Genomic DNA, 12201 nt, shown 5'->3' on the forward strand with positions numbered 1-12201 from the left:
AGAAGTATCCGATTATTTTTTTCGTAAACGCCACTGTTTGAAAATGTTATAATTTCCAGCGATAAAATGACTTCATTAGTAGTAACAATTATTAAATTAAATAAAAATAGATACAATACACGTTCTCTTAACTAAAAAATGAAGTTAAAAAGCACTAAATATAAATTTATTCATTCAAAATACTCTTGAAAATTTACTTTAAAACGAAATTTATCGACATACTTTTAATTTAAATCAAAATTTTGTTTATTGGAACCATTATTCGTACCTTCAGTGCATTTATAAGTAGGGAAAAAAGTTTCTTCAGACTTTTTAGTAACTTTCATCTTCATCCACAAATTTTGGAGCTGTCGTAGCTTCAGATTTATTGCGCGAAATATTTTTCATCGTTATTTTAAACGATTTCCTTGTTTTGAATAAGTTCATCTGGGTAGATCCTTAATGAAATAATTTAATTTATTTTAAAATATATACATAAACATACAGGGTGGACAAAAAGTCAGGTAACCAAGACGTAAGTTATTATTTAAAACTGGTTTAATTGACTTTTGGACCACTCTTTGCAGAATACAGAATGAATTAGATTTATGAGATAAGGCAACGCAATACACGGGCTATCTGCTAACGAGAGCGCCTTCCAGGAGGACTTTCTACGAAAAACTGGCCCCTATTTAGGTTTTAGGCACGTGAAGAAAGCCGAAAATCTCCATGCGACCACCTATGGTCAGGCGTGAATCCGCGACTAATGCAGAATGCAATGTAAATTAATTGCTTACTTCGTACGAAAATGGATGCCTTGATCTTGCTGTCAACCACCTTTTTCTGATTTCCTATAGATTTCCGATAAAAGGGACGAATTATGTTATAATATAAGTATCTGGAGGATGAATTTAACCACGAAGAGTACAGCCATGAAAAGAGAAGAAACTTCAAGAAAAGTTACCATTTAGTACAGCTCGATACCGATATAATAATAAATGTGATAGCGACTTACTTTAAGACACCAATAATATATTAATTTATTAAGAATATTCCGTATTGCATGCTCTAGAAGAACAAAAATTGCGAAAATTATCCAGAATACTAGAAGTCTAGAATGTTCTTCGATTTCTTCATATTCGACAGCGTAAAGTCTGTGAGAGGCAAGATTTTTAGGATTTCAAAATACAGTGACAAAAAATATTTAAAAACAGAGAACTCACGACATAAAAGCGGGATACACACACATTGCAGCAGTGCAAGTTAATTCTCCTGTATATTCCATTATGAAACTCATTACGAGAAGTACATAAAAGACTAAACAATAATTAAAGATGTAGGATAAACTCGATAAGATAATTCTTAAAGAATGACTACGTACTTAAGAACCACATGACTCGAGATATTCCTGTGTAGTATTCGGCATATTCGAAAATAAAGGTAAAGATATTTAAATCATTAAGTGAGAAATCTATGTGATAATTCACTAACTTAAAATTGATTTTCACGCAATTGTATATCTTAGTAAATCGAGAAAGAACCATTGCTGTGAACTATTGTTGAGGATTTTTATTGTCTGATGACGTGATAATAAAAATAGCAGAACACTGATTTATTTATTATTTGTTACGAAAAAATAGAGTTAATAACGAAGGCGCGACATAGAAGGAGATAGAGCTACGCGATGAAAGAGTTGCGATTTGGCTGCAGATATGGCATAATGAAAATCTTGTATGCTGAAGTTACCACTTAACAATTCCTCGTAAGGATGCTGATCCCTAGTCAGCTCCAGGAACTCAATAGCCTGTCGCAGATCGGATGATGTATAGCCCTGGCATCCTAAAATGTTAACAGTTTTTACACAAAATCTATCAGAAATTAAGTTTAAATCCATCTTACCTCTAACTGTAAGGCACTTCTTGATTAAGATATCCACTGGAAGAGATAACTCTGCCTCTTTTCCTGAAAGACCTATGAGGATGTATACGCCGCCTGGTCTCAAGAGGTTCAAAGCCGTTTGGAAGACTTCTTTATCACCACAGACTTCGATAACAACATCTACAGAATCTTCTTTGTACCAATCTCCCGTTTGATTGTCTGAAATTTATAAAATTTTTCACTGTTGATACCTTAAACGAGCAAAAATACAACGTTACCTTTTGTTAGGATGGGTATGCCGCCGAATTTAGGAACCAGTTTGAGTCGTTCTTCCTTCACGTCCAGGCAATAAACTTTGTAGCCGCCACGGTAAAGAGCTGCACAAGAATATATACCGAACAATCCTGCTCCCTACAAAGGGGGAAACTTCATGAAAACACATTGCAAAGTATAGCGACTAACCACGTGATTATTTTTACCTGTATAACCGCAACGGCATCCTTTTTAGCTGGTATTACTGGTTGCACGGCTCCTATAATGGTTGCAAGCGCGCAATTAGCTGACGCGACCAAGCGGTCGGGTAACGTAGGCGATATCCTGATCACATCTCTATCACCTTCGAGTATCAAATGAGTAGAGAAAGTACCATTGGAACCACAGCGGTTGATGGGAGCTTTACCATACTAGAATAAAAAATAAAATTCTGCGATTATAATCTCTCGAGTACACCCAAGTGAGTGCGAACATGAGCAATAGGAACATCAAAAAGCTTCACTAACTAGAAGTACACCTTCGCGTAATGATGGCACGATGTCATCTTGCACTTCGGGCAAAATTCGGTTGCAGTAAACACCACTCTATCTCCGGGTGATAATTTACACTCGGCAGCATCACGTTTGCTGCAGATGACCTGAGCTACACCCTCGTGACCTAAGAGACTGGAAAAAATGACATCAATTAGTACGTCACAAATTCATACGTCACGCTTTTAACACTACATCTCGGCTCATTTACATAAAAAGACAAGGTCGTGACGTCACTCTTTTCAAAGCTTTTCATACATTAGAAAGCATTATCACTGTAGTTTTTTAAATGTCACACAGATGGGTATTGTGACGACATAACAGCTGCAATGCATCGTTGGCCCGTTGTTATCACTTGTACACAATTTATCGCCGTTGTGACGTGTGTAGCAATAAAAATATATATATATATATTTTTTTTAATGCTTAGAAACGGAAAATAAATATTTATCTAACATACACGAGTTGTTATTGTATCCGGGATAATATCTACTGTTAACTTAAGAGGATAATCATGTGATCGACTCGATTATCAAATTCGAAGAGTTTAAAAGTATAAATTATGAAATAATTTAAAGTAAAAATATATTTTAATAATTAAAAAATAAGATAAAATCTTCCATCACATGACTGTATATGTCGTCTGCACGCGCGTTGAAAAGCAGACGACGACAAGAATCACGTGATCGCCGGCATTTATCGTTTTCCTTCTCTCTTCTTCGTTTAAATTAATTTTAATCAATTTCCTCGTAAATAAATAAATTAAAATAGCATTAAAATTTAAAAAAAAATTATCAGCCTTTTACGTATGTAATACGTCATTCTAGTTCGAATTTTAAAAATACAGTATATGTTTCTATAAATATATTATGAGTCATATTTTTAAACAATGTCATTTTAATAAATCATTATTAATATATTTAAATTTCAAATTTAAAGGAAAACTTTGTCTATTAATTATAAGCACGTGATTAATAAATAAAGAAACAAATCATGTGAATTTTTTTTTAAATTAAAGAAAATTTATCGGTTTTGATTAATAAAATGGTTCAAAAATTGTTTATTTTTGAGTCATTTTCCTCGATAGTCGTTAAAATATCTTCTAAATGACCTCAACGGTGAGTCACGTGACCCCAGCGATTAAAATTCCTGGCTAAATTTTCGACCAATTAAAAAGTAAATTAGTAAAAACTAATAATAATAATAAGAGAATTTAATAAGATTCAAAAATCTTAATATTTAAATTAATTTAAATACAATTCTAACCCCAATTTTTCTCGATCGTAATCGCTAACGCAACTGACGTCACAACCTAAATTATTTTCGGAGCGATTCATGACGTCAGAATTGAACCAAAAAATAATAATAACAACAATAACAACATAAACAAATATAATCGACTCCAGAAATTGTTACGCCGTACGAGAAAAAGGGAAAACAAATACAAATTTAGACGCTTAAAATTAATGATTCCTCGTCCTTGAAGATTAAAAAACTTGTAAAGAAATCCGAGAAAATGGGGAGGAGTAAAGTAGACAAACGGTCATTTCATTAACAAGAGGAACACTTTAAAAAAATTTATGTAACAGATATAACATAGATTAATAATAGAAAGCCTGTTGCTGATTCTCAATTCTTTGTTATTACAATTTTTCTTCACCGGATATTTCCATTTTTATTATTACAAAACACTTAAAATCGCCGCTTTATCAGGTTAAACAATCACAGGAACTGATAAATTGTCATAAGGCATAAATGAAAATAAAAATAAAAAGATCAGCGGTATTTTATCTGATAAAAAAAAAAAAAAAATGCATTAACTTACCATGGTGNTGTCAAAAAGAATAAAACTTATACATATAACAGTATTTTTTAAGGATATATTGTGAAAAAAATATAAATTTTTAACAAATTGGGGAAAGAAAGAATTTTATTATTATATAAAAGTTGGAAAGGAATTTGTTACCATTAACTTACCATGGTGTAGTGTCCTCCCCTTTACCTATTATAGTTAACAGGTCGTTGGGGCATATGGTAGCCAGAAGGATTTTAACCAATATTTGCCCTTCTTTAAGTTCGGATGCCGTAGGAACATCGAACGTATCTATGATGTAATTGGGCTGTTTGTTTGAGCCCATGAATACTATCCTATGCCCTTCTCTGGATTTTTCGGCCATTCTTTGTTTACATTTCCCTCCGATAGATGGATAACTGCCTTCGTCTTTTCGTTTGTGATCGGTTTAGAGCAACGTCAGCGATTACGTGTTTATTTTTGTCGAAATTTCTTATTAAATTTGATAAATTATTCATTTATAATGCATTTTCGTTATTTATTTTACGATCAATAATATATTTATTCATAAAGTGTATGGTAAAAAACAAAATTTATTTTGCTGCCATCTATCGAGTAAAATGCTTTTTCTTTATTAAAAAAAATATTAATATTACTTTTTTTAACTTCGAATTTTATCTGTAAAATTAATTAAATGGTTTCTTTTAATTTATAATTTTATCAGCTTATACAATTTCTCGCTTTATTTAATCTTTAAAAATTATATTAAGACGCGTTAACAGTAGTGCTTCCATCTAGTGAGCACAAAAAAACATATTTTTTAAAATATATTTTTAAAGTAATAATTAATTACCTCTTCTTTACATAAATATAGCATTATTAATTTTGTAGATTTTAATAATTTTAATTCAATTAAATTAATATTAAATTGAATTAAAACGGCATAAAAGTAAACGTCTGTATTTTTTAAATTTAGTTTTAATTATATTTATGATAATGCTTAAAATAAATGAAAAATATAGAAAACTGCGTGATTAATTAAGATATATCTTAATCGTAATTGATATTAATGCAATAAATAAGTAGCCGATAAAATAAAATAAAAAAAATTAGTCCCGCCATCTGTGAGTGTATTTTNTATTTATTAGAATTAAGCAAAATCAATTTAGTAACGATGTAGATCATTTTTACGATTCGTTTTGTATCGTTGTATTTAATTTCTACTAGCAGAAAGTTATTATAGGGGATAGTGTGGTTATTGATACGAGCGATCCCTGTTTGGACTGTAACAGATGTTTGGAGGGCAATTATCACTTATGTGCAAGCATAAAATGCTTAGAAAAAAAAAAAAAGGTGTTCGTGGCCGCACCATGTCAAGGTCGACCACGTGACACCATTAACTCCTTCCATTTGTTGGGTGGACGGTGTTGATTCCGCGTGTTTATCTTCCTTATTCCTCGTCTTCCTTTTCCTAATCATGTCTGTCGATAATTTAAGTTTAGTTCTTCATAAAAAAGGTGACTTAAGACTGGTAAGTTCTATATTTTCCACACTAATCCATGTTATAGAAGGTATTTATGTCCTTAATGATGATAATGTCATGTCATGTAATGAATTTTGCTGTCTTTTTCCACTTAGGAAAACACCAAAATAAAAAACCCTGGTAAAAATGGTGAGTATTTGGTAATATTTAATATCTTAAGTGGATTATTATTTATGGGATATCTTTTAGAGGTTCAAATTGCCATACATTCTGTTGGAATCTGTGGTTCTGATGTTCACTATTGGCAAAATGGTAAAATTGGAGACTTCATAGTCAATTCCCCCATGATTCTGGGCCATGAGAGCAGTGGAACTGTAGTTAAAGTTGGAGAAGGAGTGACACATTTGAAATTAGGTTAGTAAGGCATGTATAACATAAACATATTTTTGTATTGCAGATTACAATATGTGAGAATCTTGTATTTAGGCGATAGGGTGGCTATCGAACCTGGAGTTCCCTGTCGTCATTGTGAATTCTGCAAGACCGGACGGTATAATTTGTGCCGCGATGTCGTGTTCTGTGCGACACCGCCCATCGATGGCACCCTCACTCGGTACTACGTTCACGCTGCGGATTTCTGTTTCGAGTAAGAGAAAAATCAATATTGATTGCCGGAATGGATTATGGAGACGAGTCAGAAAGTGTCAATAAATTTGCTTGTGTTAATATTTGATTTGAATTTCAGACTGCCTGATCATGTGAGCTTAGAAGAAGGAGCACTTTTAGAACCTCTCTCTGTGGCTGTTCAAGCATGCAGGAGGGCTAATGTTAGCATTGGGAAAAGAGTACTTATTTTTGGAGCAGGCCTGTAGTTTGTGATGCTGTAAAATGTTTTACAATCCATTCTGTGTTGTAGAAATGTACTAAATTTGAATTTTTATATCAGGTCCCATTGGACTTCTAAATCTTCTGACTGCAAAAGCAATGGGTGCTTCTGAGACTTGCATTGTTGGTAAGCAGATATATAAGTAAATTTTTAAAGAATATTAGAGAATGTGAAAATTGTTTGTTTTCAGATGTTGTTGATAGTAGATTAAAATTTGCAAAGGAGTTAGGCGCTACCTATACAGTATTATCTGATACAAAAGACGGAATTACTTTAGCAGAAAAAGTAAAAACTACAATGAATGCAGAACCGGATATATCGATAGACTGTTGTGGAGTGGAACTAGCAATATCGACCTCTATCTATGTAAGTAAATTGTCAAATTATACACATTACATAACACATTTACAGATATCCATTTTTATAGGCTACAAAATCTGGCGGTATTATTCTGTTAGTTGGGATGGGACCTGATAAAGTAACTGTTCCTCTTGTAAATGCAGCAATTAGAGAGATCGATATTAGAGGAATATTCCGTTACGCTAATTGGTGAGTTAATTCAATAAAATTTGAAATAGTTATAAGACAATAATACAATTAAAAAGAAAACTATTTAATAATTTAACCATTTATCCACAGTTATCCCACTGCACTCCAGTTAGTCGCAACTGGAGCTGTCAACTTGAAACCGTTAGTAACCCACCGATTTAAATTGGAAGAGAGTTTGAAAGCCTTTGAAACTGCAAGAAATTCTGCTAGTGGGGCCATTAAAGTTGTTATACAGTGTCAAAAAGAATAAAACTTATACATATAACAGTATTTTTTTAAGGATATATTGTGAAAAAAAATATAAATTTTTAACAAATTGGGGAAAGAAAGAATTTTATTATTATATAAAAGTTGGAAAGGAATTTGTTACTAAATATTTTGATTAAAATTTTGCATACAAATTTTAATCTTGTTAAATTTTTTATAGACTAATGAATTGTTAATAAAATTGTTTTGCATATTTATAGTTTTTAATTATTTCCAAAAACATATGTAATACATGCATACAAACTTATTTATATGAATAAAAGATATAAAGTTTGAACTTTTACAGAATTTCATCTTATTTTAAGAGAGAGAGAGAATTTTTTTCCTCTGTTGTTTGGCAGAGAGCCAAACATATTTTAACCTTCTTCTCACTTCTACGTCTTTCTGAAGTAATCTGAGATTCTATCAATGTTTTTCAAGTCTTTAAGCCCTAATTCATGCTTCCAATCTCTAAATTTCACTAAGACAATAGAGTTATTGCTTATTCTTCTATAAAATAAACTTAATTAAAGATCTGCATACTGATTGACACATGCACTTTCATAAACAAAGCATCTCTTCATGAAGCGAATAAGACGAGAAAGATCATAAACTATTTTAGAACATAAATTACACATAAAATAACATTTATTAAACCATTAATTTATGGCAAATATAACTGTTTTAGAAGCAGGATAATGATAAAATTATAACCGGAGAGTAGTGGGATTAAGTAAAAGTATATTTAAAAATGGCTTGGCAATAATATTATTTTTGATAAAAACTGCACTTTAGTAACAGCAATGATAGCTCTGAACCCTTCAGAGACTTTAACAGACTTAAATGTTCTTTTTTATCTTAATAATTTAACATTTAACTTAGATTTTACATATATTTTTCTTAAATTATTTTAATAGAATAAATGTAATTTTAAAAAATCTTATATAATATCAAGAATGTAATCTTATCACAAAACAGAGAAATATACTTAAAAGAATAAACACAATTAAAAAACACTTATATAATATCAAGAAACTAATTAATCTTATCATGAAACCGATGCTATATCTGTCCTTGCTTTGCTGTGAAATATGTTGTAACATATCTACTTATAGTCTGTCTAGTTAGTAGATGCAAAAATGTCTTCTGCAGCAGACAATTTGTCTTTGGTTCTTTACCCAACAAAAGAATTAAAATTGGTAATGTAAATACTTCAATATCTACATTTTTAAGTAATATTTCTTATATTATTTATACATTTCACATAGGAAAACCGTCCAGTACCAGTACCAAAAGATAATGGTAAGTGATTATTAAAAATATAAAATTATTTAAGAAGGATACATGTATTTAATTTTATTTAACAGAAGTATTAATCAGCATACATTGTACTGGAGTATGCTGCACAGACATACATCTATGGTCGTGGGGTAGAGTAGCTAATATAAATGTAGAAACACCGACTGTTATTGGGCACGAATCGAGTGGAACCGTAGTTCAAGTAGGAAAAAATGTCAAAAAATTTAAAATAGGTAAGTGTTTTTAACAGTACAATTATTAATTAGTGATACTAGATGGCGCCATACGTTATTATAGGGGATAGAGTGGTTATTGATACGAGCGATCCCTGTTTGGACTGTAACAGATGTTTGGAGGGCAATTATCACTTATGTGCAAGCATAAAATGCTTAGGATTACCTCCTGTTCACGGGACATATGCCAGATATGTGACTCATCCAGCAGTATTTTGTCACAAGTGAGGATGAAGTTTTTATATTAGTAATAATAATAATAATTAATTAATTAATTGACAATTTACGTAGAATACCGGATAATATGTCTTACGAAGAAGGTGCATTAATTGAGCCTTTATCTGTAACAGTTCATGCATGTAGAAGAGGTAAAGTGACGGGAGGAGATAAAATTTTAATCTGTGGAGCTGGTAAGGATAATTGGTAAAATAAAAGTTTAATTTATCTCAGAGATTCACATAAAAGTTTCTCTTTAAATATAGGTACTATAGGCGTACTGACTATGCTAACAGCTCGCTCTATGGGCGCTACAAAAATATGTGTAACAGGTAAAAAGCTAAAAATATATTTCTAGACACGATTCTCCGCATCCTCAGTTTTGATTAATCGAAACGAATTATCATTTTAATAGATATACGTCAGGATAGGTTAGATTTTGCTAAGAAATTGGGAGCAGATCACGTTCTCTTGGCCGATCCTGACAGCAACATCTGTGCTCAACGAGTAAGAGAATTATTGGGAGATTTTCCTGATGTCAGTTTAGATTGCTGTGGCTTTGAAGCAACGCTGAGAGTTGCTATGAAGGTAGGAATTGATTTAGGATCGATAAATAATCAAAATATGCATGAATATATGTAATTTCAGGCAACTAAACCTAGAGGAGCCGTAGTAGTAATCGGTATAGGTCCTGGAGAAGCTAAACTTCCCATAGCAGAAACCATGTATAAGGAAATCGATCTGATTGGTGTCAATCGCTTTCCAAACTGGTATACAGTTAATTACGTCACTTATAATTAATATTAACGATAATTATTGAATTTTTAAAAATATTTCCAGCTATCCCAGAGCTATAGATTTGGTAGCCAGCGGCGCAATTAATGTTAAACCTCTAATAACTCATCGTTTTAAACTGGAACAGGCGATAGAAGCTTTGAAGTTATTGAAAGAAGAAAAGCCAGGAACCGTTAAAGTTATGATCCATTGCCAGAAAAGTTAAGCTGGTTTATCCGTAAATGGCCTTTTGTAACGCTTCTATATCGTTACGCAGTTCTGCCAGGCTCAAAAGAAGAAAGTCGAAAGAACCAGGTTCACCCTGAAAAATTAAATAAAAATATAAATCTGTATGTAGTAGATAGATGCCATTTTAAACATAAATTGTGAATCACGAAAGTGTTGGGAATTCCTAATAAAATTCGTGACTAGTGAAAGTATATATTACGAAACTTGGTCTCCTTTCTCTTATTGATTTCTCGGAAGTTTGCTGGATGGTGTTGTTCCAGAAATTTCAATTTAATTATTCTTCCGATTTTGGAGAAAATATATATAAATCATGCAATCGCGTTTCCGTATAAACTGTAAAAAAGTTAATTACTACGTATGTTTAGTATATTGTTTCCTTTGTAGATAAATAAAAAAGGAGAATGTTACACATCGGGGAAGTTTAGCGAATTTTTATTTGACCCGTTTCCTAAATTAGAGTAAACTACGTAGAAAGAAACTATTAATCTTCACTAAAAGTATTTTTTCTGCTTCATTGAATCGGATAAATAATGTAAAACTTAGTCGAACTAAAAGCATTATCGGGAAGTGTTTGAGCAAGAAGAATCTGTACTCACTTTGTCGCCTTTAGTACCTTTTTCTCCTTCGTTGCCCTAATTAGATTGAGTGCAAAGATTATTTCTTAATGAAATTGCTTTTAAAAAATTAGTAAATATGCTTGAAAAGTTACCTTCGGTCCTCTTTTCCCTTCGGCCCCCGTTTGCCCCTAAATTTCAAAAGGATTACGGAACGTATTGATGGTTTGTGATAGGAATTTTAATAAAGACGATGTAAGATCTTACCACAGGACCTCTTTTACATCTGCAATATTCACCGCTTGGAACTTTAACGAAAGTATAAGCTTCTCTGTCGTCGTGATCGTTGTAAGAATTGCCTGGAGGTCCTTGCGGTCCCGGGAATCCTCTCGGTCCCGGCATACCCGGAGGACCAACGGGACCTGGAGGACCCGAAGCAAAGCTGTACAACTGTATAGCAGTTGCTATCGATTGTATCTGTTAACAGAATGTTAGTAACTAATTTAAATGATTAACTAGATCTGAAATCGCTTTAGAATCGATCTAACCTTTTCCTCAAGTTCACTAACTCGATTTTCTAATCTGTTAAACTGAGTACATTCGGGTGTACATCGTTTTTCTTCCTTAATTTTCGGTCTAAATCCTTCAACATACATTGCAGAATCTACAGTATAATTATGAATGTATTATACAATGATTTTTTTTAAATATCGCTGTTATATATTAAATTGAATTTACCCCGTTCGCATGTTAGATTATCGTTCCTCAGCGTGTAACCGTCTTGGCAAGAACAGCTATAACTGCCTGGTAGGTTATTACACAGGTGTTGACAGCCTCCATTATCAATATCACATTCATCAACATCTTGATGACAGAATTAAATTTTTAAAAAGTCTTTTTATGGAAGAGATAATTCTAGTTTGACTTACCTAAACAGTAAGGTTCAATTTGTGCCCTGTGTCGTTCGGGATCGAAACGGTAACCGTGGTAACAAGTACATATTACCCTACCAAAATATAGGGAACAGCGCTGTTCACACAGATTGAGATCACACGGATCTTTATCTGTTTTCGATTTAAAAAAAAGTAATTATAAGAAAAAAATCCCAACAGAATAATAAAATTCAATTAAAAATACTATCATAAAAACTCACCTTCCGGTATACACATACCAGCTATATAAGTGTAACCTTTACAACAATGTTTTCTACAAGGAAAAAAGAAAAAGAAATCAAGTTTAATTTTTCTTTACAGATAAAAA

The 12201-nt window shown here is 32.1% G+C and overlaps 4 protein-coding genes across 9 annotated transcripts in view; 2 read left to right on the top strand and 2 right to left on the bottom strand.

The window, feature by feature from the left end:
- LOC111612845 (5-exo-hydroxycamphor dehydrogenase-like) overlaps positions 1-4992 on the bottom strand; it is a 70014-nt gene extending 65022 nt beyond the window's left edge. The window contains exons 1-9 of one of the 6 annotated variants that reach the window (XR_002754686.1): positions 4638-4992; positions 2648-2795; positions 2337-2540; positions 2136-2268; positions 1879-2076; positions 1361-1818; positions 1203-1296; positions 777-1133; positions 49-437 (exon numbers count right to left, since the gene is read on the bottom strand). Coding sequence is in view for 1 of the 6 variants with exons in the window: in XM_023354113.1 (XP_023209881.1) it covers positions 1622-1818; positions 1879-2076; positions 2136-2268; positions 2337-2540; positions 2648-2795; positions 4638-4837 (1080 nt within the window). In the remaining 5 variants the exon portion in view is untranslated. The other 5 variants (XR_002754684.1, XR_002754685.1, XR_002754687.1 and 2 more) reach the window with 5 other exon arrangements.
- An 831-nt stretch (positions 4993-5823) lies between these two features.
- Positions 5824-7726, top strand: LOC111612846 (sorbitol dehydrogenase-like). Its single transcript, XM_023354114.1, has 9 exons — positions 5824-5983; positions 6091-6124; positions 6185-6349; positions 6422-6581; positions 6681-6799; positions 6882-6947; positions 7012-7187; positions 7249-7370; positions 7461-7726. Exons 1-9 carry the CDS (start codon positions 5930-5932, stop codon positions 7618-7620), a joined length of 1056 nt encoding a protein of 351 aa, XP_023209882.1. The 5' UTR covers positions 5824-5929; the 3' UTR covers positions 7621-7726.
- Positions 7727-8653: 927 nt separating this feature from the next.
- LOC111612850 (sorbitol dehydrogenase-like) lies at positions 8654-10798 on the top strand. Its single transcript, XM_023354116.1, has 9 exons — positions 8654-8815; positions 8885-8918; positions 8984-9148; positions 9213-9372; positions 9440-9558; positions 9631-9696; positions 9780-9952; positions 10013-10134; positions 10205-10798. The coding sequence occupies exons 1-9, from the start codon at positions 8756-8758 to the stop codon at positions 10362-10364; spliced, it is 1059 nt and encodes a 352-aa protein (XP_023209884.1). The 5' UTR covers positions 8654-8755; the 3' UTR covers positions 10365-10798.
- Positions 10799-10804: 6 nt separating this feature from the next.
- On the bottom strand, positions 10805-12155 carry LOC111612851 (collagen and calcium-binding EGF domain-containing protein 1-like). Its single transcript, XM_023354117.1, has 7 exons — positions 12095-12155; positions 11871-12005; positions 11680-11805; positions 11490-11605; positions 11209-11418; positions 11097-11132; positions 10805-11019 (listed from the first exon to the last, which is right to left on the bottom strand). Exons 1-7 carry the CDS (start codon positions 12108-12110, stop codon positions 10945-10947), a joined length of 714 nt encoding a protein of 237 aa, XP_023209885.1. The 5' UTR covers positions 12111-12155; the 3' UTR covers positions 10805-10944.
- Positions 12156-12201: the final 46 nt, after the last annotated feature.

The sequence above is a fragment of the Centruroides sculpturatus genome, unplaced genomic scaffold (genome assembly GCF_000671375.1).
Source record: "Centruroides sculpturatus isolate CEXI.00-Female unplaced genomic scaffold, Cexi_2.0 scaffold1880, whole genome shotgun sequence".
NCBI classification, from domain to species: Eukaryota; Metazoa; Arthropoda; class Arachnida; order Scorpiones; family Buthidae; genus Centruroides; species Centruroides sculpturatus.

Coding starts and splice junctions, on each gene's coding strand:
- LOC111612846 (XM_023354114.1), top strand. CDS start 5,930: ATGTCTGTCGATAATTTAAGTTTAGTTCTTCATAAAAAAGGTGACTTA. Junction 5,984..6,090: donor AAAAAGGTGACTTAAGACTG/GTAAGTTCTATA, acceptor TTTTCCACTTAG/GAAAACACCAAAATAAAAAA. Junction 6,125..6,184: donor AAAAAACCCTGGTAAAAATG/GTGAGTATTTGG, acceptor GATATCTTTTAG/AGGTTCAAATTGCCATACAT.
- LOC111612850 (XM_023354116.1), top strand. CDS start 8,756: ATGTCTTCTGCAGCAGACAATTTGTCTTTGGTTCTTTACCCAACAAAA. Junction 9,373..9,439: donor CCAGCAGTATTTTGTCACAA/GTGAGGATGAAG, acceptor CAATTTACGTAG/AATACCGGATAATATGTCTT. Junction 9,953..10,012: donor CGCTGAGAGTTGCTATGAAG/GTAGGAATTGAT, acceptor ATGTAATTTCAG/GCAACTAAACCTAGAGGAGC.
- LOC111612851 (XM_023354117.1), bottom strand. Junction 11,806..11,870: donor AATTGAACCTTACTGTTTAG/GTAAGTCAAACT, acceptor TCTGTCATCAAG/ATGTTGATGAATGTGATATT. Junction 11,020..11,096: donor AAGGGAAAAGAGGACCGAAG/GTAACTTTTCAA, acceptor CAATCTAATTAG/GGCAACGAAGGAGAAAAAGG.